At 35.7% G+C, this 24,969-nt stretch overlaps 1 protein-coding gene across 1 annotated transcript in view; it reads left to right on the top strand.

Annotated features, from left to right (window-relative positions):
• LOC111053840 (tyrosine-protein kinase receptor torso) overlaps positions 1-24,969 on the top strand; it is a 320,170-nt gene that overhangs the window by 46,279 nt on the left and 248,922 nt on the right. The window contains exons 2-3 of the mRNA XM_039421048.1: positions 8,727-8,805; positions 10,156-10,340. Coding sequence (XP_039276982.1) covers positions 8,727-8,805; positions 10,156-10,340 — 264 coding nt within the window. The remainder of the gene's footprint in view (positions 1-8,726; positions 8,806-10,155; positions 10,341-24,969) is intronic.

Genomic DNA, 24,969 nt, shown 5'->3' with positions numbered 1-24,969 from the left:
ATTAGATTTCGTGTACACAGACACACATACACTCATACACACACAGACCAATACCTAAAAACCACTTTTTTGGACCTTGAAACGTATAGAGATTTAGAAATTTGGTAACTTAATTTTTTTCGGAAAGCAATACTTTCCTTACTATGGTAATAGGGCAAGAAAAGTAAAAATCAATTCTGATGAATTTTAGTCTTTGAACCACAATATCTTCCGATTGTTACCATTTAGATGTATAAATCAAAATCCCTCTGGGTGTATTTTTGTGCTCTATAATCTGAGATCAGGTAGAGCGTTCTATCCCATATAAATTTCCAGGTACACCTGGCAACAATGCTCCTTGTATTGTGAAAAACATCTAATTTTCAGCTTCAACCATCATCACCAACTACATTGACCTCACATATGATGCATGATTTTGGAGCGCCTTTACGAGCCGAGAAGAATGAAGTATAGTACAATGAGATTTGAGAACTTGAAAAACATTACAAATTGAAAACTAGACAAACTTAATACTTGACGTAATGAAATCTTGGAGAATTGAAAATAGGCCTATAACCATCCTCGGTGAATTAAGAATCTATTTGTAAAATTTGAAGTTGAACAGTCCATTAGTTCAGACGTAATGATGCGTCATTTGTAAATTCTCCTTACGTGTATAACTTAAGCCAGTTCTTTCCTTTATTATAGTATAGATTTGTTCACGGTAAATGAAGAAGACGGTAGGTGTCACGCGCATGTTTGTGCTAAATTTCCGGTGTAGCTGACGTCATTTTATATCCAATCATCTGTTTTCACAAATAAGTTCCATAAATTGCCAGCCAATAGGTGTTAAAAACCTCGGTTGGTGGCGATGACGTAATCTAGCTGGCTGGCCACTGCGCACACATTTCATGACCCCTACCGTTTTCATCTAAATACCGTGGATTTGTTCACTGATGCTATGGAGAGATTCACTTTTATGTGTCTGCATGCCTCATAAATAACATATCAATGCTTCTCATCCAACCAATGCTGACTGACCAAACTCATAAGTGAATCTCACTATTTAATATATATTAGTAGTCATTCAATGAAACAGTAGCAATATCAATTCACTCCTGCCTGAAAGGTATAAATGGTAAATTTCATTTCAAAGGTGACCTGATGGAAAACATGCTGATTGATATTCCTCACAATGAATTGCAAATTGAAGTCTGCATAGACCAAAAAATTGAATTAATTCGACGTTTCAGTTCTCCTGTTCTTGTTCTTCGTTTCCACTCTTTCGACTCAAGGTAACTTTGACTCCCAATACTTCCAGACTCCAGACACAGCAAAAACGCAGAATTCAAATGACTGAAGAGAGCGACGAGAAAATGCTAATTTTTAGATCATTCAATGTCTCACTGTGACGATTTTTGGAAAAAAATACTACTATCTTTCAAGTATGAATAAAAAACGACTAGGCTGTTTTAAAACAAATCTTAACTCGTCAAGCAGTTATCGAATAGCTTTCAAACCTCATTCATTTGATAATTGTCATGATTTCACTGATGAATACCAATATCAATGATTAGTCTTTCCACTTGCCGTTAAAAGCCATGATTTTCGTCTTGATTGCAGAAATTTTCATTTTAAAATTGGCCGATTTTCAAAAATTACCAACTGGCCGATACGATCAAAAATAGAATTAGGAGACAGGATTCTTGAGCAGATTTCAAATTTCAAATATTTAGGCTGCGACATCACATATGATTACGACCAGGATGTCCAAAAAAAGATATCAAAATTCAACTTGGTATGCGGAGCAATCACTCGATCCCTTAAAGGTAGAGCCCGTAAGAACACCTTGATCAAATTTTATAGAACCATGGCGATACCCACTTTGACTTACGGAAGTGAAGCATGGGTGCTGACAAGGAAGCTTGAATCAAGAATACAGTCAGCAGAGATGCGTTTCCTTAGACAAGTCAAAGGATGCACAAGAGAGGATCGGATTCGGAATGAAAATATAAGAAGAGAATGTGATGTCCAACCAGTGTTGAGTTTGATAAAAACATATAGAAATAAGTGGTCAGATCATGTCCTTAGAAAGCCTGAAGACCGTTTCCCATTGAATGCCCTACTCCACAAGCCAATAGGCAGAAGAAGTATTGGTAGACCGAGGAAGAGATGGACGCCGGAACAGGCTTGAAAAGCCTAATACATGACGATGATGATGATGATGAGTCTTTCCAGTCGAATTCTAGTCTTATTAGTCTAATAATATTCAATATTGATAAAACAATATTGAAACTTGAAGTACCCTTTATTATTTGAAATATTACAACAACTAGTTTCGACTTGAAAATGACCTGCGTTTGGTCGATTCTAGTCATTGTAATATTTTAAATAATAGAGGGTACTTCAAGTTTCAATATTGTTTTATTAATTTGTGAAAGTAGCCCATTCAAGTAGAGTGTTTTTATTCAATATTAATATAATAAATGAATACAAATAAAATGATTAGTCGAAAGAATGTGGTGAAGTTTTAATATTATGTTCTTTTTTATCTTTTGCAACATTCAATTCTTGTTTTAATATATTGACATTATATTGAAAATATTACTCTAAATTACTCGCATTCATTGTTTTCAATAAAGCGAAAACTTTTTTTGGAAACTATATATTTTCTTAATAGAAAGTTGAGCATTGCTTTGACTACGCGTTCGGATGATGGTTGACTGTTCATCAAGTGCGGTTTGTCCCTTCAATTGTTTCTTATCCACTAGCACTTCTTATGGATAAAATCAATGTTTATCAATATTGACAATTGAAATTGGATAACACGAATGTGATTCCTGGATTCCTCCTAAACATTTCTTTACTTTGTCACGTGGTATTTTAGCACCACAGAATACTTGGAGTAAACCAGTGAATTTTTAATAGAATTATAAAATGGAAAAGAAAGTTAGACCTAGTCAAAGGATCAATCCACTTAAATCGAATATTGTTAGCGATAAAGAGTAATTGTATTATCTAAAATGATAAGAAAACATGTATAACTGTGATTCAACAACTGAGAATCCATTGGCGGAATTAAAAATTATAAAGCGGCTTACTTATTATTGGCAGATTATGAAAAAATAAAAGTTTGCATGTACATTGAGGTTAGAATTATTTGTTTACACTTTTAAATGAATCAATCGATCTAGAATAAATCGATAGTTATGTGAATCAATACTTAGCGAATCAGCTGATTGCCGATCAACCAATATAGGTTGAATTATAAAAATTTACTCACAAAAGATGTATTATATATACTAAGGAAGGTTGATGTATAGAAATACGGACAACTATTATTGCTGTATAAATATTTATTATAATCTAAAAAGCACGAAAATCAAGAGTATACAAAACTCACATAAAAAACTAAATGTATATTGTTTATTAACATCGTATATCGCGATTTATTTATGAAAATATTTTAAGATAAACACTCCACATATTTATATAAAAACTTTTTTTTCTATTATAAAGTTGAAGAAGCCCTGATTCTGAGGCGACCAATTGTATTGAGTTTACTAAATTGAAGGCCAATCAGAAAGAAGCTTACAAAATTGTTCTAGGAAGAGATAAATTTTTCTGAAAACCACTCTCTTCTGGCTGGTGATCTTGATCTGAGAGGATGCACATGAAGTTTAGGGTTCTTTCTTCCTTTAAATTTTAAAATTATCAAGCCAAACCCTTTTTCTTTAAATGTGAAATATTTGTAATTAATGTTAAATTATCTGTGAACTCAGTGTTATTGAAGAGTTCGTAATTGTATTCATTCCCCATAAATATATCTTTAATTCAGAGAGAAATCTATAATAAATCTGGACCGCGCGTTAGCCCAGCAGTGACGAAAGGGACCTGCTTAATTAATTATTGGAAATAATTAATTCAATCCACGAGACCGTCAAGAACGTCATTAATGTGAGTGATAAATCAAACGAGCTCGTTTTAGGCCTTTCTACGCATAATTAGGGAATTAATCAAAAGCGCTATACAAGTTAAATTAAATTAAAGGAAAAATCACAACGTGTTGAGTGCTATCACATAATTTATAAGAACAGTTTATGAATTTACTTGATATATGTAGGAAGCTTACTTCCATGCACGGCCTGAACTCATATAAAACCCTGAGATCTCATGTTGAATATTAATTTGTTAATAATTATTATTTGTAAATTTATCAAAGTATATCATATTAAATCTGCAGACCGAACAGGTTTTTATTTGTAGAATTCTGAATTGACTTGAAGTCCATATATCAGTATTAAATACAAATTTGTAAATTTCAAAACTCAATATTGTGAATGCTATTAAATCTTGTGATAATTACTCGGATTTTAGAAAAGGATTTATTTAAGGGGAATTATAGATATAAGAAAATTATATATATATATATATATATATATATATATATATATATATATATATATATATATTGAAAATTTATAGATATCGAAAATGTTATATACATTGTTTTATGGGAATATATTTTGTGTTTTATGTCAGCATACAAATCATAGAAATTTATTTTATCCTAATTCATCTCGTGATATACAGTTTGAGCTGTCTTGGTACCAAAAAATATTCAGCAGCATATGAAATTATTGAATCAATTAATATTAATCTTGTTAAGAGCATTCAGTACTTATCATCCTTTGATGATAGTCACATTAGTCTGCCAGAAAAGTATATTGATAATTATATCAATAAGGTTCCAGTTATGTCATATAAGGATCCAGAGAGCTTCAAGAACTGGCGTTGTAAGTTCTAAAGAATTTCAAAAGGATAAATTGGTGAACACCTGTATTCATGACAAGCGTTTTAAGGATCAACTAGAAAAACTATAGTTGGTCTTTATTATTCTTTATTGTGTACATGGTTACTGATAGTCAGTCATCAAATATTCTTTTGATTTCCTCTTTGGTATTCTTCAAGAACTTCAAAGAAGCAGCGGTAAGAATTAATAATCACCTGTCATTGAACCTTATGGTGACTGATTGCATCTGGAAAATTCATGTATCTACCACTGAGCTAGAGCTGAGGTTTGAACACAGCAATTTTGCGAGCCGGACGGCCTTAATTTTTTGTGAATTTATTCGCAAAAGAGGGAATTTAGCAACTGCTCTCGCAGATATCAGAAACACGTCTTCACAACTTCTAGGTGAACTGATTGAGCTATAAATCATTATACCACAATAGAATATTATTTCTGTAGGTCTTCCAAGTTCAATTTCCCATGAATTTGATCCTTCAAATATTTCGTTATACGCAAATGTAGAATATTTATTTTTCCACAGCATTCCTCAGGAGAGTTGCTCGAGTTCCATGTTAAAAGTTTAGTACAAAATATACATTTGTGTTACTATTTGTGTTATACATTTTCTATAATTACTCTTTCTATTGAGAATAATTATTTTCAGCTTATCAACCAGAATTGGTAAACTGCTATACAAAATCAAGCATAAACAAAATAATCGATGTAATTCTTGTGTTTATCTAGTGACTTTTTTCTTGATAAACATAGCCTAATGATACGAATAAAACTGTTGGAAATGATATTCTTGATTTTTTCATCATTCTTGATGTTGCAATTATAAACCATAAATTTCATGATTGAGTTTCTTAGAAAAATTAAAATAAATTTCAAGAAGACCAAATACCTAGTCTCAGGAGGTACAGCTAAGGATCTACAAGTTGGAGATCATAAGGTGATGCAATGTGATGAATATAAATACTTGAGCAGCGTAATATCAGCAGAGAGCAATTCCAAAAGAGAGATCACGAGTAGAATTGGTCAGGCCAGGCAGGCAATACAAACATTAAATTCCATACTTTGGTCCAAAAATATTACTTACTCGACAAAAATTAGAATTTATCATTCCATTGTACAGAGTATATTGCTCTATGGCTCTGAAACTTGGGAATTGACAAAACGAGACACTCACAGCAATAAATGCTGTGGAAATGGATTTCTTGCGCCGAAATTGTTGTGTTACAAGGATTGATCGAGTGAGGAATACGGAGATAAGAAGCAGAATAGGGAAGCTGGACACAACAGTAGAGCAGATTGAAAAGAAGCGCCTTGTATGGTTAGGACATACACAGAGAATCAGAGATGAGAGGTGGCCCAAAAGGATACTGAATTAGGATCCACCTTGAAAAAGAAGGAGAGGTAGACGGCCCGTACTTTGGAATAAACAGGTATATACTAGTATGATGAATAGAAATCTGGTCCAGGGAGACTGTAATAATCGTAATACGTAAATGGCAGATGGGATGCGAGAAACGGCTGAAGCTGAAAATAAACTCAGTATATATATATATAATTTCCTAGACTGCTTCTAGTGGGCAGAATGTGATTGGATAAATTGTATCTCAATGGTATCAATCATTTCAATGTATTCATCAAGATTCCAATGTAATATTGACGTGGTGTGATTGCATGTCAATGAGCTGTGATGCGATACACCAATATGCGATTCTGATCAAGCATTTGCATGCAATTACTGCACAATAGCCTGATATCACACAATATTGAGCTTCCAGTAGGTAAGGTTGAGCTGCATTCATGTGAATGAGCATTCAGAGTTACATGATTCAAAGCGAATTTGTGAGTTCATATTGGTTGTTTTTTAGTGTTAGTAGTTTTGAAGTAGAATCATGTAAGATATAAGTTAATTGATGATCAACTGACCATTATTGGCAAAATCAGAATTATTACAGACAGGGCCTAGTGCACACAATATGGCCTACTGTTAACTTCAAATGTTCTATGTTCTAATTACCTTGTATGACAATAACCACAAAAATGATTTATTACTTTCTATGTATTAAATTTTAAATGTATGTTATTTACGACGTTCAGAAAACGAGCCACTTCCGTATAAGTAGTTGTACATCTCAGTTTTAAAGAAACATTTGTTACAAATGATATATATTTCATACAACTCAGCAATCTGTACCAGAGTATGTTGACATCCCAGTTTTTGATTAAACCCCAGATTTTTCATAAAAGTCAGTATCAATGCACTGGTTGGCTGTATCAATTGTGTGGGCATTATACAACCTAGAAGCATTACCCTAGTTCCAAGAAGAAACGACTTGACGAACAAAGCCAGGAAGCTTTCAGCCAGCTAATAAATTTTTAATGTGCCACTTCAATTCCAATCTGTTACTCTCTAGATGCCAACCTGGTTGGGTATGAGATGATTGAATAGAGTGAGCTCTGTAATATTCTCACTGTTCACCTAAAACCTTCATAATTCCTACAAAGATGCAAATTTCATCATAGTTTTGACCTCCCTTTCATCATGACCTCCCTTTTTATGACATTTAAAGTTTACGAGGAAATTTGGTTCTGTTTATAACATCCGAGTATCTTAAGAATAAAAACAATAGAAATCTATCATGAAAACACAATTTTCGAATTTTATAATTGTTATTCAAGGATAGGGCAATAAAATCTATTCTTATTCGAATATACCTTCCTATGCCTGATAATACAATACCTCCAAGTATTCCAGGTTCGAGAAATATAAATTATTCAATAATCTGCGAATTCAGATATTTTCTCTTGTATGTTATCTAAACTGATTGAAGATAAAACTGTAGAAATAGTAATAAGAGTTACTCTAATATTTGAAAAATGATGATCAGCGACTTCTGACCAAGAATTGTGGTTTCTTTCTCTCATAAAACTGAAGGTTTAATCAATTAATTTCAAAAATGTGCGGCATTTTGCCATATTATTATTTTTCTGAAATAAAAAAAAATTCTTGTGTAAGAGCTTAAAATATTAAAGCAGTTCAATTTAATCAGAGAAAACAGTAAGCTCACCGCTCATCGAACAATGACAATATGGAATGAGTGTTCCAGAGGTTGAAACACTTTTCATGAGATTGTGTAGTCTCATTATTTGTCAGCCTAGGCTCTCTGTGTTATAATACGACTCTTGGTTCAATTCAAACCTCGATATTAGGCAACCTACAATATACGTGGAGCAAGATCCGGCAGATTGCAATATTGCTTGAAGATATTAAGCGTCTCTACGAATTGAATACTTGCTGGAACAAGTGTGTAGAATCTATGTGCGAGATGTAAGTAGGTGATGATTGAATCTGAATGTGGTGGTGGTGGAGGGTGAGGAGGTGGAAAAAGGAAGAGGATAAACAGTAGTATGAAGATGAGGAGAAGTAGGAGATGAAGTGGGAAAAGCAGGAGTAGGATGAATGGAGCTGTTAGGCGAGGGGAAGGAAAGGAGCATAGGGAGGGTTAGAAATAGAAGGGCAGATTGAAATGGACTGGAAAGACAGGTAAGGAGGTGGAGGAATAGGAATAAGATGTTGAGGAGGAAGAGGAGAAAAAGGAGAAGAAAATTGATGAAGTATAGTTGTGATAAATAGGTTTGATGAAATACGTGATGTTCGAACATTAAGTATCTAGGTTTTCAGATAATAAAACTTAGTTTGATGTTATCATATTTGAATTATAGGATTAATTGTTTCCACTATTGAAACAGTATTACCACCAGAGTAAGAAACGCGGTGCGATAGCCTTAAAGCAAACTTGTGCAATCAATAAAAAATTAGAACCATGATGTTTCTGTTATTGAAATTATAAATAATTATTATCCTCTATCATTCAATCATTCATAGGCTCGTTTTTAGTACTCTATATTTTCAAGAATTTTCATGATAGAATCATTTTCACAGGAATCAACTCAGTGGGTATCACTTGACTTGGACATAAGTGGGATGATGTGGAATGACTGTATTCGCTCTGAATCTAGAGGTGAGTAGGTACAATATACAAGAATTTTCAGAATATTTACCGGTAGAATAGTCAACCTAACTCTTTTCGATTTCTTGAGCCTATTTCTAGAATGCTATTATTTCTTTTGTTGAAATTTATTGGTGAATAGTGATCTTCTTCATCTCCTTGCATCATCCCAACGGAGATTGGCAACCATTATGCTATCTGCAACTTGGAGGCGGCTGCTAAGTGCTCTGAAGAGTGAAGAGGTCATCTGATGTCCTCCTGTAGGTCTACCATTCGCGTTTTTTTTAAAGCCACAATGTTTAGCTGCGGTCTGCTGGTCTTCTTCTGCAGGGATTCTACCCTGCATTACAAGCTGGTGGGTTACATCCTATACTTCTCATTCCTTATGCGGGCGAAGTATTGGAGCTTGCGGGAGCTTTGGTGTGTAGGATCTCGTCTTTTCAACCCAGCTTGTCTAAAAGGAAAACATGTGTTATGGAGAATTGAATTATCAAGCTTCTTCACAGAACTTTTTCACATTACATCAGAAAACCTACAGTGCAGTATTGGAAAAAATCTACTCCTTGTCCTAAGAAACTGTAGGTTATGACAAAGAAATAAATACAGATGCCATAATATTTAGAATGCATAAATTTTTGTTCAAAAAATAATCAATGTTGTTTTTCATGGAGAAATGGATATTGAAAACTGTAAAATACACTATGCAGGGGCTCCGAACCAGTTCTGGTGGTGAAGAATCCAAAAAAGGTCGGAGTAATTCAACAACAATTTGAACATGGCTGGGTGGATCTGGGTGATCATGGGGATCCCATGTCTATTATGCACATGTCTACAAGAATAATGAACAGGAATTAGTTCATCGCAATTATTGAATTACACACTGATCGTTGAAGGTTCTGTATTATCATTACATTATAACATTCACTCACTTCTGACATATCCAAAGATTGCTTCACTAAATTTTCTGTATTCTTTAATAATATTTCTGTATTCTCCATCTGAAATTACATTATTACTCCGTCGTTGGGCCAATTTTAATATTCCCCAATTATCTATTCTCAACCGCTAGAATTTATTTGAGATACGAAATAATCAGTGTGGAGATGAAATACGAGTGCAGTTCCCCTGCAGAATCAATAAGAGGATTTCTCATGCATTACATGAAAAGTTCATCAAGAGTCAAGAGATGGAATACATTTGTTAAATTTGCTTTGAAGCTGACATGACTTGTAATTTTCAAACTTTTCTGGGTGTAAAGAACCCTCTTGTGACCAAGAGATTTGCAAAAATGTTTTTGCTTATTCCGTTTAGTTTAGGGAAAATTGCGTGACTGATTGACTCTATTGTTTGCTCACATTTCAGATATTTCAGTTGTCTCATGGAATAAAGAGCCTCCAATTGCAGAGCCTGTGCTGATTTGCCGAGACGTGACGTCATTGACTGTTGGTTGGAACTTCTCCACCAATCACGATTACCAGGATGAGCCTCAACTCTATGCCATAGAGTTCTATTCTACAGGAAGTAACCAGTGGAAACCTCTAACCACGGTATACATCTTTATCACTTCTAAATCTCTTATAACTTTTTTTTTATCAAATTACATGAAGAATATAAAATCTACAATAAATGAATTAATCACTCACTGTGACAACGAGATCTTTCGGCAGGTCCACTATCTTCTTGGTTGTACTCATAGACAAGTAGAAGGACAGGATGGCAATTTTTAGTGTGCTGTTGTTGTCTATTGGATTAGTGTCTTTTGGTGCTGTTGGTGTCTATTGGATTAGTGTCTTTTGGTGCTGTTGTTGTCTATTGGATTAGTGTCTTTTGGTGCTGTTGGTGTCTATTGGGTTTGTTGTGGCTGAGAAGGTAATCAAAGAGGATGTGGGATTTGGAGTTGATTTGTTTGTTTAATATACATTGTCTATTGCTTTTAAATTGGGTGTATATTTCAAATTGTTCTATTGTGTCTAATTCTGGTCCTTTGTTTTTTATGAGTATGAATTGTAGATCAGTATTCATGTTTGTGATTTTCTTGAATTGGGTGGTCAGCAAATGCAGATTATATTTTTTGTTTTTAGTCCCTGGATATGTTCCTTGTAATCTTTGATTGAAAGAATGGCCTGTTTGTCCGATATAGAATTTATCACATTCAGAGCATTTTAGCTTGTATACTCCTTGAAGTTTGAGTCTTCTGTTGTCTTGAATCTTTTTTCTTTTATTGATTTGCTTGTAGATTTGATTTTTTGTTCTAAATGCCACTTTATACCCAGATTTTCGAAACATACTTCCTATTCTGTTGGATTTGTTGTTTATGTATGTCAGTGTTATGAATTTTTCATTTTTGTCCTTCTCTTGTTTTTTATTTTTGATTTTTTGGAGTAGCTTGTCGATTAGGTTGTGTTGGTATCCATTCTGTTGTGCTAGATATTTTATGGTACTGAGTTCTGCTTTGTAGTGTTCAGGTGAGAGGGGAATGGTTTGAGTCTGTGTAGCATAGATAGGAAAGCTGAGTGTTTGTGTTGAACAGGATGATTTGAGGAGTTGTGGATAAGGATGTCTGTCACCCTATTTTAATTGTCTGTCACCCAAATTTTATACATTTCTTAGTATAGTGATATGAAGTTTGTGATAATATCAGCATACAAACATAAATTCCATATATTGATCAAATGTCTGGTAGAGGTATTGAATTTAGTTGGTTTAGTGACAACTCTATATGCTTCCTCATCTGAGCTCAGAATTTCTAACCTATTTCAAATGTACGTTTTTTGAATAGAGATGCTCCCCATGTTATTCAAATGGACTTACTTTTCCTCCCTAGGAAGTTTTTATGTTTTTTAGTACCGAGAGCAAAGAAGTGACACTTTAGTTTTGTGTTCCAGGGAGTAAAGTAAGTACTTTAGACAGCAGGTGGAGGAAAATAGTTATTTGTGCAACTAGTGCGCAAAGTGACAGTTTGCTGCATCGAAAGAAACGTTTACGCCCGAGCCGTAGGCGAGGGCGGAATGGTTTCTTGAGTGCAGCAAACGAACTTTGCGCACGTATTTCACATTAAATTTTTCCTACAGTTACCATTGAATATGAAAAGTGGGTAATTATGGGTAAAATTGCCTGAATAGTGGTATGGTTTCTTGAGTGCAGCAAACGAACTTTGCGCACGTATTTCACATTAAATTTTTCCTACAGTTACCATTGAATATGAAAAGTGGGTAATTATGGGTAAAATTGCCTGAATAGTGGTATGGTTTCTTGAGTGCAGCAAACGAACTTTGTGCACGTATTTCACATTAAATTTTTCCTACAGTTACCATTGAATATGAAAAGTGGGTAATTATGGGTAAAATTGCCTGAATAATGTAGTAGTGTTTGAATGGCGGGGGGCAGCTGTGTGGTGTGTGCTGTGGTGGCACTGTGCTGTCGTTGTCCTTGGTTATAATATCTACTTAATAATTAGCGCGTTGTGCTTCGTTGCACCTCTGCTCACTATAGCAGCCACAGCACTCACTGTTACCAACTTAATTTTGATTTTGCTGCACTGGTGCTCCATATAACCTACTAACTATTTTGCGTTGTCATGCTGCAAATCTGGAGTACGCAAAGTACTCACTTTGCGCACTAGTGCGGAAAAGTGATTCTTTGCAGCCTGCAATCAGTGCACAAATGGTCACTTTTCAGGGTATCTGTAGGAAAATAATATTTTCAGCTCTGACTTTAAACATGTATTTTATGGGAGGGGGACGTGTTTTTTCTTCAAGGATCATGGGAAGTAGTTGACCGAGTGTAGAGCGTAATATGCAATCTCTTATTAGATTAGATAAGTGATAAGCTCTTATTGAGAGTTAACGATAAATGCTTGTGGCTAACTCCGGCAAATGAAAGTTAACAGCTCCAAAATCATTTGCCTGTGGTTTGCAACTCACCAAAACTCTATTATAAAGATAGCTAAAAAGCACTTCCAACCCAAACATTAATTCTATGTGCTAGTAATCACCACATTTTCTTCTATGAAAATAGTTATTTGTATATCTAGAGTGAAAAGTACTGTTTTTCTCCCTGAGGGAAAAGTTCGAATTGTTTTCAACAATTTTCCTGAGGGAGAAAAAACATTTTTCACTCGTGATATACACAACATTTTTCCTCCACCTATCTATATCTATAAAAGGCTAAGTCCCGACGGACTGAAATCACACCACAGCCCAAACTACTGAGCCTACAAACTTGAAATTTTGCACAATTGTTTATGGTAGCCTCAAGACATCCACTAAGAAAGGATTTTCAGAAATTCGCCCTACTGAGGGAGCTGGGGCCCCCCAAAAATTTTGTAATTTTTAACCGATCATTGCATAGCAAAGTCATGAGGGACTTTTTGTTCAGCTACAAAAAAAATTAGATCTATGCAGAAAAATTCCAATCGGGAGCACAGAGGGGTTCAGGAGAGATCATAAAATTTATCTGACAATCAATATTTTCATTTACATCTCAATACGGACTTCCTATGTGATTAGACATGCTGCATTCATTATTCCGAAAACATATTCTTTTCAATCAATTGGTAGTAATATCTATCAGTAAAGTGTTGAATTAAAAAAAAATATCAGTGTTTGAAAGATGAATTCAATGTTTTCATACTTGTTGATTGTCAATAGATGGTCCAGGAAATATGCTATGTACGATGAATAACACAGAATTCCATATTCTTTCCATCTTCCATTTCAGGATGAATATAAGCTAATCTGAATTCGAAAAAATTGTAAATCATTCTGTATTCTTCAGTAATTAATGAATTCAATATAAACATCTCTTTCTCATGAGGTGAATAAATCTTTTCCTTCATTTTCCGGTTTCTCAATGATAGGGTAGTGATAATTATTTGTATAGGTCTTCTAAGGAACCATTATCTTCTACAGCTGGTACCAATCAACTACACTCTTCAACTCCAAACTACCGTTTTAATACCAGTACACAATTTATCACAGGGTGACATGTTTATTACAGCTGGTAACTTTAGATGCTAAATCATATTATCACAATTTATGATCTTGAATCTTGATCATCTTTAAAATAAAATAATTTGCAAAAACGTACGTGACCAAACAATGTGTTACAACATAATCTAAAAAGTAAACAGAAACAGCTGGCTTGTGATCACAGTTCTCCACCGACAGCGCTATCTGTTGGCAAAAGTTGTAACAACAATGGCCGCCACAACTATGATGAAGTTCCCGTTGCAAATTTGATCAGTTAATAAGGAATATTCATCGGCTGGTATTTTGAATAGTATGGAATATAAAAAAAATATTTATACATTTTTTTAGTATAGTGATATGAAGTTTGTAATAATTTTCGCATACAAACATATATTTCATATGTTGATCAAATCTGGTTGAGGTATTGAATTTAGTTGGCTCAATGACTGACTACTCTATATGCTTCCTCATTTGAGCTTAGACCTTCTCACCTGTTACAATGTAAGTTTTAAAAATCGAGATGCTTCCCATGTTATTTAAACTATCATTTCAATACCAGTACACAATTTATCACAGGGTAACATGTTTATTACAGCTAGTAACTTTAGATGCTGAATCATATTATCTTGAATCTTGATCATCTGTCCCTTCTTCGGTAGCTGCTCGGCTGACAATTTCGAAAACATAGGTCACAGATAGGTCAGTAGAATGGATTAATAAATAATTATTATTAGCCCCCCCTATAGAAATTTCTGTTTAGAAACCATCCCCAATATTCACACAACATATTCCCAAAGTTTCATGCCGTTATGTCAAGTAGCTTTCAAGTCTATAGGGAACAAACATACAAACAAACAAACACACAAACAGACATTCATTTTCATATAATAAATTAACATTTGACTCAAACAAAAGCCTCTCTAAATGGAGGTAGAATAATAAGGTTGACAACTTTCAGTTCTCTTGTTTTAACATTTTTTTTAAATCACTTTCAAAAAGTTAATGTAGTACCTACTATTGTGTCTGAGACACTTCTGGCGCTATCATAGTTTCACCACTATTCTGTTCCACAGTCCTATCTCTTGCAGAGGTTAACTATATCTTTGATCAAGTAAAGAGCTGGCTTATACAAATACGGGATAGGAAAATTATTATGTTTGACGCATCATCACATCTGAACTACTGGACTAATTAACTTGACATTTTGCTTATAGATTCTTAATTAACCAATGATTCTTATAGGCCTATTTTTAATTCTTCTAAATTTCATTACATCGAGTTTTCAGTTTGTCAAGTTTCAAAATAGATCCTTGCAGAGCATGGGCTCCTGCTAGTATTTTTATAAAAATTGCAAATAAAATAATTTTATAAACGTACGTGACCAAACAATGTGTTACAACATAATCTACAAAGTGAACAGAAACAGCTGGCTTGTAATCACAGTTCTCTGATGACAGCGCTATCTGTCGGCAAAAGTTGTAACAACAATGGCCGCCACAACTACAGCTATTATGAAGTTTCAAATTTGATCAGCTAATAAGGTATATTCATCGGCTGGTATTTTGAATAGCATAGAATATAAAAAAATATTTTTACATTTTTTTTAGTATAATGATATGAAGTTTGTAATAATTTTCGCATACAAACATATATTTCATATGCTGATCAAATCTGGTTGAGGTATTGAATTTAGTTGGCTCAATGACTGACTACTCTATATGCTTCCTCATCTGAGCTTAGACCTTCTTTCCTGTTAAAATAGAGATGCTTCCCATCAACCCATGTTATTTAAATGGAGTCACTTTTCCTCCCTATAGTGTGGTCCACGTTATAATGGCAGTGGATGAAGATAGAAGAATAGCGATGCCGATTCTCTGCATTCTTAATTATATTTCTACACTGTCAAAAACATTATTGTCATCGTTGTGGACCACGAAAAGGATAGTACCACCGGCTTTGTCGGTTGATAGACAAGGATAGCAATACCAAAGTTGATCAAATACTGTCATTATAACGTGGACCTCACTAAAGGGAGTTTTTCTGTTTTTTACTACCGAGAGCGAAAAAGTGATACTTTAGTATCATGTTTCAGGGAGTAAAGTAAGTACTTTAGACAGTAGGTGGAGGGAAAAACAATTTCAAATCTAAAACATGGTAATGAATTCGGAGAATGTCGAACTTATATGTCTGAAAATAGAGTAAACTTAATTTTGTTGATTACTATACGTCCAATATGAATCGGCAATGAGAAGGTTGTGCAATGGAGGATGAATAATTTGAAATAGCAGTTACACACTCCTTACTGAACGAGATTGAAAAAAAAGTTCTAGAGTTTATTGCACAAACCTATACTTTTTACTTTTCATACTTGAAGTAGGACTGAAACGCGCTGTAATAATAGAATTGTTTTTGGGTAACCAAGGAAACTATGCTCTGTTGAGCGCTGCAGTGTTGAAGTATAATAAAACTCAATCAACAAAGTATGTATCCGACCAAATAGTTTATGCTTTGTCAGTGTTGCAGTGATGGAAGAACTCATTTCCGTTTTTCCACTTCATTGCTGTTACCAACCTGCTCCATGCTTTCTTTAATTTTGTAAGCACTATTTTTCAAAATATATTTGAAATTTACTAATCCAACATTCTCAATAACCAAACATCTTGAATGAGCAAATAAATGTCAAATACTGTAATTCTTTTGAACATGTAATAAAATGTATTAGTCCAACAAGCTCCCTAACCAAACGCACATCCGTTCTATCTATCAAAGATTAGCTCAATGAAATTCAAAAGTGCAGTTCTGTTATAAATTGTGCCTTGAGAAATAATAATTACATAGAAATAAGGATTGCATGTCGAAAATAAAGTGAAAAATTGAATGTTTTGAATTCCTTAACCAGAGAGAAAATTGATTACGTAAGTTAAAGTTAGAAAGTGTAGTGTAGGAATTAATTTGGTGAGAATCATTCTCTGTGTTAACAGGCCTCCACTATTCTAGTCAAGAACTCAAAAATTTGGCATCGTATTCCAAACTACATAATTCGCTAATTTCATAATAATATTATATGCGTCAAGGCAATAGAATCTATATAGTTTAGTGGACACCATAGATCTGATTTAGTGATACCATGCACAGAGAATAATAATTCTCTCAAAACTCTTAGTTTTGTAATGACTTAGTAACTCTAGTCATAAATGTAGTGGAACTTAATAGATGCTCTCTGCCAATCAAAAAGTAAGATAAAATCTAAAGATCCAATGATATTTAATTATTGTACATATTTCAGGCTAATTATTGCATTCAAATTTACAATTCAACTTTCAAACTTTAAATTTTCTGAACATTATTAATACTAGATTTGTCGTTTACAGATTGTATATTTGTTTTCGTATTCGTGGTATATCGTGAGATCTTAATTCAAAAACTGAACGACTCATTCACAATTGTTTTTCTCTGTTCCCGACATCGAACTTCCAAGAATAAACAGTAATATTTTATTCTCAAGGTTAATTAAATTTGTCGCTCAGCTTAAATACTAACAATCACACAGTAATTGAAATTAGATTGGACTCGGTTGAACAGTCTTTCTAGCAGAAGTAATTCGATTGATAAACACTTGCTTAGTATTCAGCTCTCGAGCATTTGAATTGTGTAAACAACTGTGGTGTCTGAGACTCCAGTCCAGATGCTCTTATCTTCGTGAAATCCAGACGCTTTAAAGAATTACCATCTCAACAATAGTAAAATTCTATCTCTAAGTTCTATCTCTGTAAAATTGTGATTCATATCCAGTCCTCTCAATCAGTATTTCTATTACTGATGATGACATAAATAAAATAGACGGTTTCAGATTCAAAAATGTATCAATGATTGGTGGAGAATTAATGCAGAATAACTAATAATAAATCATTAATAAAAGTAACAATTTTTTAACAAGAAATTTTTCCATTCATAATGATGATCATAAAATATTTTTTTATATCTCTTAATATACTGTAATGTTATTTTCGCCATAACATGTGCCCTGCTTGGCAGCAGTCGGTAGAGCAAAGATTTTTGAATATATATAATATTTTTTGTAACTCCTGAAAGAAAATAGCACCAGTTTCTTACCAGCTCTTCTAGGTGCTCAAACAATTCTCTGCTTTCGCTGGCTGCAAACGTCGGCCGCTTTAACAGTTCACAGTTTTTGTGACTGATTTGGTAGACTCCACAGATATAAATGCAGGCGAGGTAGATAGATATAAGGGCTCTGACTTTTGTACTACACAATGCGGTATCGCCACCAATGCCACTCGCCACCATTCGACAAAGTGGTCAGCAATGAATAATGATACCGAGCAGAATCAAAGGCGACACTCTATCAGAATACCTTATAAATTCTATTAATTTGTATTGCTGCTGCAACTTGATACTATGACCCTTGTGTTCTTGCAAATCGGATGTGATTGTTCTGAATAGTTTAAATAAATCTTGAGAACGTAATATTTCTGAAGATTCAATAATCAATGCTGTATATCGCCGATTTATCCAACTTATTCAGTGAAGAATATAGTTGGTTGATAATTTAAATAGTTTGTCAATAATAGAAATAAAACAGACTAGAACAAGATTGGCATGCATGAAGATAGGATCATAAATGAAGCATACACCATTCAACAAATAAAATATATAATATACATGAAAATATCAACAAGCAATTATAAAAAAATAGAACGATAAATATAAAAAAAATATGAGAAAATATATATTTTGAAAAATATCACAGATAGCTCACAAAAGGTTTCACTCTGCTTATTAGCATAAATTAATAAATCTCGAGCTTCTTTAATCAGCATATATTCTGTCTATTTCTATAGCTCAGTTGTCGATTTGCTGCTGCTTGTCGAATAAAATCTATGAATCTTACTTCCAACAATATGAGAAATAAAAATATTTAAATATCTCAGGGCTTGGGTTCGGCCTAATCATACTCTATCAGAATACCTTATAAATTCTATTAATTTGTATTGCTGCTGCAACTAAATACTATGACCTTTGAGTTTTTTCAAATCGGATGTGCTGGTCCTGGATAATTTAAATAAATCTCGGGAACGTATTATTTCCAAAGATTTAATAATCAATGCTATATATCGCCGATTGATCCAACTCATTCGGTGAGGAATACAATTGGTTGATAGTTTTAATAATATGTCAATAATGATCATAAAATAGAATATAACAAGATTGGTCATGCATGGAGATAGGATAATAAATAAAGGGTACACCATTCAATAAACACAGAAATATAATTACATGGAAAGTTCAACGAGCAATAAATAAAAAATACAAATATAAAAACAATATGAGAATAAATATATATAAAAAAATATCACAGACTGCTCACTAATGATTGACTTTGCTTCTTAGTATGAATTATTACCATGTGCTTCTTTAATCAGCATATTATATTCTTTCAAATTGTATGGCTCAATTGTCGACTTGCTGTTGCTTGTCAAATAAAAACTTATAATTCTTATTTCCAAATTAATATGAAAAATATGAATCTCAGAATATAAATATCTCAGGGTTCGGCCTCTAGTGAAAATCAGATAGATCAATTTAACTAATGAACATGAGCTTCGCAAAAATCTAATAAATTACTGATAAAAGATATATGAGTGAGCATAAAATTATAATAAATCAAATATTAATAAATACCCCCTCTGTGCATATTTAATAGTGAATCTCATGAATGTTTCTTAAAAAATATTCCCTCTACATTTTAATACTTGCGCAAGTTTTGATATTATTTTTAATATTTAAATAACCTTTCGACGAGCTAGCTTTATTCAATTGTGATAATTTCGAAGCACTGAGGGCCCTCCTAAATAACTTTTCAATTGAACTCACATGTCAAAATTCACAATTATGATGGTGGTCCAGATTCGTTTCGATGTCCTCGGCCTTCCTAGTGGGCTACTGTTGTTGTCTCCAAGGGAATTATTTTAATTTAATGACTCCTGTTATATTACAACTTCACTGAGTCTTATGAAATTAATTTTTAATTATTCAACTTTAACTTTTTAAAACGTACAATTATTTGAAAAGGGATCTAGTATTGTGCTCTCTAAATTGGTGGCTGTCCCCTGAAACCTCTGGCAAGCAAGTGGGCTTGGACCTACCCTTATTCTCTCACAACCACACTTCCGTCTTTTCAATTTACATAAATTCTAAATATCCACTCTCATTGGTGGACTCACTACTACGCAATTATGTAATTCAAAGTTGTCAAAATAGTCAATACGAAACTGCTATATTACAACCTTAAGAGCAAATATATTCGGTGTTTACACCAAAGTTGTAAACAAAATTTTTTCAATAATAGGTCTCTACAAAAAGTTCTCCATGTTATATCGAGGGTATTTCTATTGTAATATCTCGGGTAGCTAAGATATTAAAGAATTGTTTTTACCAAGGTGTAGACGTGATTAAATAAAGCTAAGGTTTACTCTATGAAAATTGTTATATTTAAGCATTTGCTCTACCAAATTTTACATCAATTTCGGGCTCTATTCTGGCTGCCTAGCCTAATACAAAAAAAAACATTGAATGAGATTTGGACTGTTACAATAAACAAAAAAAAACCTATCGTTGTGCAAAAACATAATTAAACATAGTTCGATCGCCCCGTGTCATTAGAGTAGAATTAATTTTGGGACTCACCCATAATGTAGACGTCGAAGAAATCCATTAGGTGATGATTTGGGTGATCCAGTTCCGAAAAGAATTTGTGTCCGAGTGCGCTCCGTTCGCTTCAACCGTTAAAAGAAGAGTGCACGGAAAGAATGCAATTTTTGTCTCAGGTCCGACTCTTCCTAGGCCTACACGTGGAAAACTAGACTACGGCAGGGGGGAAGAAGAGCCGGAAACTGTTGATGGGACGAGTGGATGGAAACTATCTTTCCCAGGCTGGGATGCAAGCTAGGCAGTTCCCAACCCTGAGAAAGATCCTCACCTCGTCCATCGGTTGAAAAAAATGCAAGCTTTCCGTAGCCTATGCTAGGCAGCCAGCAAATAAAATATTACGTTCTAATTTCACAAATTTCAATAATACTATTTCAATTGCTTCCATTACATCACCCCCTCCCTAGAAAAAGGGCGCACTAGGATTCCCGCGGCTCCTCAGGATCCTGGGTGGGTGGTGTAGAGTCCTCTGCAACATCCATTGTAGAGGGCTGCTCTGCTGATACCAAAGCATCCTTGCTCTGGGCTGAGTGACGGTGGCGGTCCCAGACCAACCCTGCAGCCAGCGCAGCGACAGCAGCAAGGGTGGCTCCAAAGGCGAGTGCTGAGGTGAGCCACCAGCTCCACCCCTCAGCATTGGGTTGTTCTTCCAGGGATGTCAGATGGTGTAGCAGCTGGTCAATGGACACCTCGTCTACCCCAAGTTCACCAGGTTGCAGGCGACCCTCGGTCTGATGATGGTGGATGCCCTCCAGTATCCGCTCTCTAGTCATGCCTGGGATAGTCAGCATGAGAGCAGGAGGCACACTAAGGAGTGCCAAGTGCTTCTGAAGATTGAGGTGCCCTCTGGCACGAGCTGATGGTAGGATCTGGTAGTGGGACGTACTCAAGGTGCAGCCAGGTGTTGCCTTCATGTGTCCAGTTCCATGGAGTGTCAACTCATGTACAATGATCTGGTTGCCCTGCTGACACTGCGAGACAACCTGCCGCTTGGATGCTACACTGTAAATCCAGGTGTCATCTTGATCATTCCAGACCCAAGTGTCTGCTGGGTCGGCGGCAAGCACAGTCAGCTGACACTGTTGTTGAGCTGCAGCAAGGTCGTTCAGGAACAGTGCACTCAGGCAGGATGGATGATGTCGGCTGTAGACTGGAGTCATCACTGAGCATACAGTCAATGGCCCCGCTTCACACTGCTCCAGTTGTTGTTGGTGGATGACTGCAAACCGAGCCCGATCAGGTGTCATCAGCAAGCGGTGGGCAGGCTTCAGCTGGTATTGTACCATCAGCTGGGTCTGGTTGTCACGAACTGGCAATGCAAAAGCCTGGAAAAGTTCAAATCTCCGTCCAGGAGACATTAATGGCACCGTCACAATCAGTTTTATCAAGCCACCAACAGATACAGCACGCACTCTCATGATATTGTAGTACAGATAAGCACTGGTGGGGTTTGTCCCAAATGGCAACTCCAACCCATCTGACAGGCTTGATCGAACTTTTTCCAGAATATTACTTAACTCAACAGGAGACAATAAATTGATACTTAACCTACCATATGACACTTCATTAATAATCGTTATCAGTTTTCTTAAATCTAACAATGCATTACTACTTGCTAATCTTAAATTCTGTAGGGCTGAGGATGTGTTAATATAGATATTCAAAAGTTCTTCGATCTTAACCACCTTTTGGTTAAGTTTCTTTATTGCAGAGACTATCTCATTAGTGTTCTTTGAACATTCCCTTGCAATTTCAACCAGCTCTCTACTGTTTTCTGCCACTCTGCGACTTAAATGTCGGGTCAGGGTCAAGTGATCCTTCTCCACATGAATGAGTCCTGCAGTTTGAGTTTGGAGTGCTTCCTCGCTGTGTTTCACTGACTGCAGATCCTCATCTTCTGCCACTCCAAAGATTACACGAAGAAGTTTTCCTCCCGCATTGATCAGCCCCCTTCTTCCCCTTCCTTGGTAGAGAAGATCCATCAGGGTTCGAATGGAGTCAGAGATGTCATCCTGCATATCGCTGATGCTGCTGAAGGCTTGCTTTTGAATGTGTAGTGCAGGCATTTTTTCTGAAGCAGTGGTGATGGCATTCTGCATTTCTTGGGTCTGATCGTGTAGTTGAGAGAGTTCGTGACTGATTTCAGTGATGTTGATAACTACCAGGATCCTCCAATAGTCACCTGTCATGAGGACATCTGCTTTCTTCTGGAACCATACTCCTTGTGGATTGATGATCTCTCCACATGATAGGCTGATAGCACCTGCAACTGATGAAACAGCTGTGTCCAGTCTTGGAACGGGTTCATGTTCTGTTAGTAAACTCATCTGTACAGTGTCCTTGCAGTGTTAGATATCTGACCCTGATACCCTTTTCTTGCCACTCAATAGTTGCATTCCTCAGCCCAGTTATTTACAGCAACTTAATACTATACCAACACAATTAATCTTATCCTTCTAATATTAACCAATACGATTTGTAATCAAAACATCCAGAGAACAAAATACACCAACTGTCAATGGCTCTCCATTGAATATGAATATTTCAAACAACAACTAAACAATAAATTCTTAACCTAAACTCACATGAATCTCAATTACTAGATATTGTAGCCGATTACAAAAGGCTCCATACACATCACAGTTAAACACAAATACATCAACAGTTCAAGTTCCTTAAAATTAACATAGATTTCTAACATTTCAACATTAAATTCATCTTAGATGTAACTGCATGTGATCCTTCTACTAGTCCTTGTGGGCTTACACCTTCTCACTAAGGATTCATTAAACCTCTGATCAAACAATGCTCCACTCAGCTATGCTTCAGGACAGACACACTTCCTCCCTGCCAGGCAGCCATGCTCCTGCAGTTCCAGACAGCTGTGCTTCCTCTCGACCACATACTGAGGAGTCTCATTTGAGCCAGTGACTTCTTCACTTGCTCCTGATTTCCCATGCATACCCTAATGCATGTTGTAACCTGCGCACCCTAGGCAGTTACCGTTGCACACACCCCACGTGTGACTCCCTTGAGGCACCAAACAATGTTACTTCAGATAGTTGATTATTGATCTCCTGATATGCTAGATCAAGAGATCGAAATATTCTTCTCATCTTGGAATTATCATTAACTTGGTAACTTCTGTACTCATTAGACCTCATTGCAAATGACATACAACATACAAGATAGATCTATTACAATATGGGTCACATGACAGCTACACTTGAATACTTTTGTTCAATTCAATTAAAATCATCAAAATCGACACATTACAAATACAGTATACAATAAATCAAGTTTTGGTTCTACTCTATTTCTCTTCATGTATATATACACACTTCTTGTTACAATCAGCTGTCCCAGGGCCAAACGCAGTCTGCAGCAAAGAATTTCCTACTCAATCCAGAAATTCTCTACCCGACCTTGTCTGGTTAGGTTGCTGACCTTGCTCGACTCCTTGTCACAATTGGGGATCGGGGTACTTCCCGCACTCTCTCATCTGGGCTGTAGGGAGGGTCCTGATTCTCATCAAATACAGGGCTGGGTGGTTCTTCCTCTTCTTCTCGAAATTCCACCTCTTCTTCTCGAAGATTCTCCCTCTCTCGCTCATCCTCCCCAGGAATTTCAGCTGGTGAGTATACTTGCTCCCACCATTCATCCTCAGAATCTGGGGCTCTATATTCCACCTCTTCCTCTTCCTCAGGAGTTTTATGGGAGCTGGTTGTACCCTTAGCTCTCTCTTCAATCTCCAATGTCTTCTGTGAGTCCTCATTAACATTATCCAGGGGATCTGCTTCAGCCTTCTCTCTCTTATAGCAAGGCTTCAGCCTGTTCACATGAACTACCATCTGTCGTCCATCAGGCAACTTGATCAAATAGTTCACAGTTGACAGCTTCTCAGCAATGGCGAATGGACCTTTCCATGGCAAATGAAATTTAATTGAATCACCTGGTTTTGTTGCTGGGTCATGGAGATACACAAGGTCTCCGGCCACAAATTCCCTCAACTTTCTTCCTTTATTGGCAATTTTGGTTCGCTGTTCTGCCATCCTGGTAGATCTCTTGTGAGCATCCTTGTATGCAGTTGCTAGCCTCCTTCTCAAGTCGATCAGATGTTCTTCCACAGTGGTTCCTTTTACCTCTTCTGGAAGGGGACAGCTTGCTGGAAGGATGATCTCACGGCCATGGAGTAGGTAGTGTGGGGAGTATCCAGTAGAAGAGTGTGGTGTTGACCTATAGGCAGACAGGGCATAAGGCAGCCATCGGTCCCAATCTGTTCCATCCCGCTGAACAAAATGGGCCATGGATTCATTCAAGGTTCTGTGTAACCTTTCCACTCGGCCATTCCCTTCTGGATGATAGGCTGTTGTTCTCAACTTCTGTGTGCCCAGTTGTTTGCACACTGCTTTAAACAGATTTGACAAAAAGTTACGCCCTTGATCACTTAATAGTCGGCCAGGCACCCCATGTCTTGTTA

This window comes from Nilaparvata lugens, chromosome 2, assembly GCF_014356525.2.
Source record: "Nilaparvata lugens isolate BPH chromosome 2, ASM1435652v1, whole genome shotgun sequence".
Classification (NCBI taxonomy): Eukaryota; Metazoa; Arthropoda; class Insecta; order Hemiptera; family Delphacidae; genus Nilaparvata; species Nilaparvata lugens.
Note: the sequence above shows the minus strand (reverse complement) of the source record. Positions and strands in the feature narration are given on the sequence as shown.